General features: G+C 35.9%; 1 protein-coding gene across 1 annotated transcript; it reads left to right on the top strand.

Annotated features, from left to right (window-relative positions):
• Window positions 1-199: 199 nt before the first annotated feature.
• Window positions 200-412, top strand: SARC_18257 (hypothetical protein; the record flags this gene model as incomplete). The annotated part of the gene is made up of 1 exon (XM_014287662.1): window positions 200-412. A coding segment is annotated over one exon (213 nt), but the record flags the coding sequence as incomplete, so codon positions are not given.
• Window positions 413-541: the final 129 nt, after the last annotated feature.

The raw sequence follows: 541 nt of genomic DNA, 5'->3' as shown, positions 1-541 counted from the left end.
ACACACACTATATATATATATATATATATATATATATATATGTAGTATATATGTATATGTAGTATATATATATATATATATATTATATGTATATGTATATGTATATGTATATATATATATATCACACACACATGCACACACACATGTTATACTCATACTAATCGCCTACGCCTGTACATGCATTCCCACACCCCAGTTTATGAAGGTGAATGATCTGACCCTGATTTGCCGTGCCCACCAACTGGTGCAAGAGGGATACAAATACATGTTTGAGAAGGAATCGCTAGTCACTGTGTGGTCTGCCCCAAACTATTGCTATCGTTGTGGAAACGTTGCGTCTATACTAAAATACGGGAGTGATGGCAGTCGTGAATACAAACTGTTCAATGCCGTTCCGGACGATCAACGTACGGTGCCTCCGAGACACACAACGCCATACTTCCTTTAGTTACTGGACCGTTGCTATCTGGTGTATGCTTTGCTTATGTAAATAGTACAATAAACCTTGATATATATTTAATATACGTATATGGATTTATAT

Source organism: Sphaeroforma arctica (assembly GCF_001186125.1).
Source record: "Sphaeroforma arctica JP610 unplaced genomic scaffold supercont1.14986, whole genome shotgun sequence".
NCBI classification, from domain to species: domain Eukaryota; class Ichthyosporea; order Ichthyophonida; genus Sphaeroforma; species Sphaeroforma arctica.
Note: the sequence above shows the minus strand (reverse complement) of the source record. Positions and strands in the feature narration are given on the sequence as shown.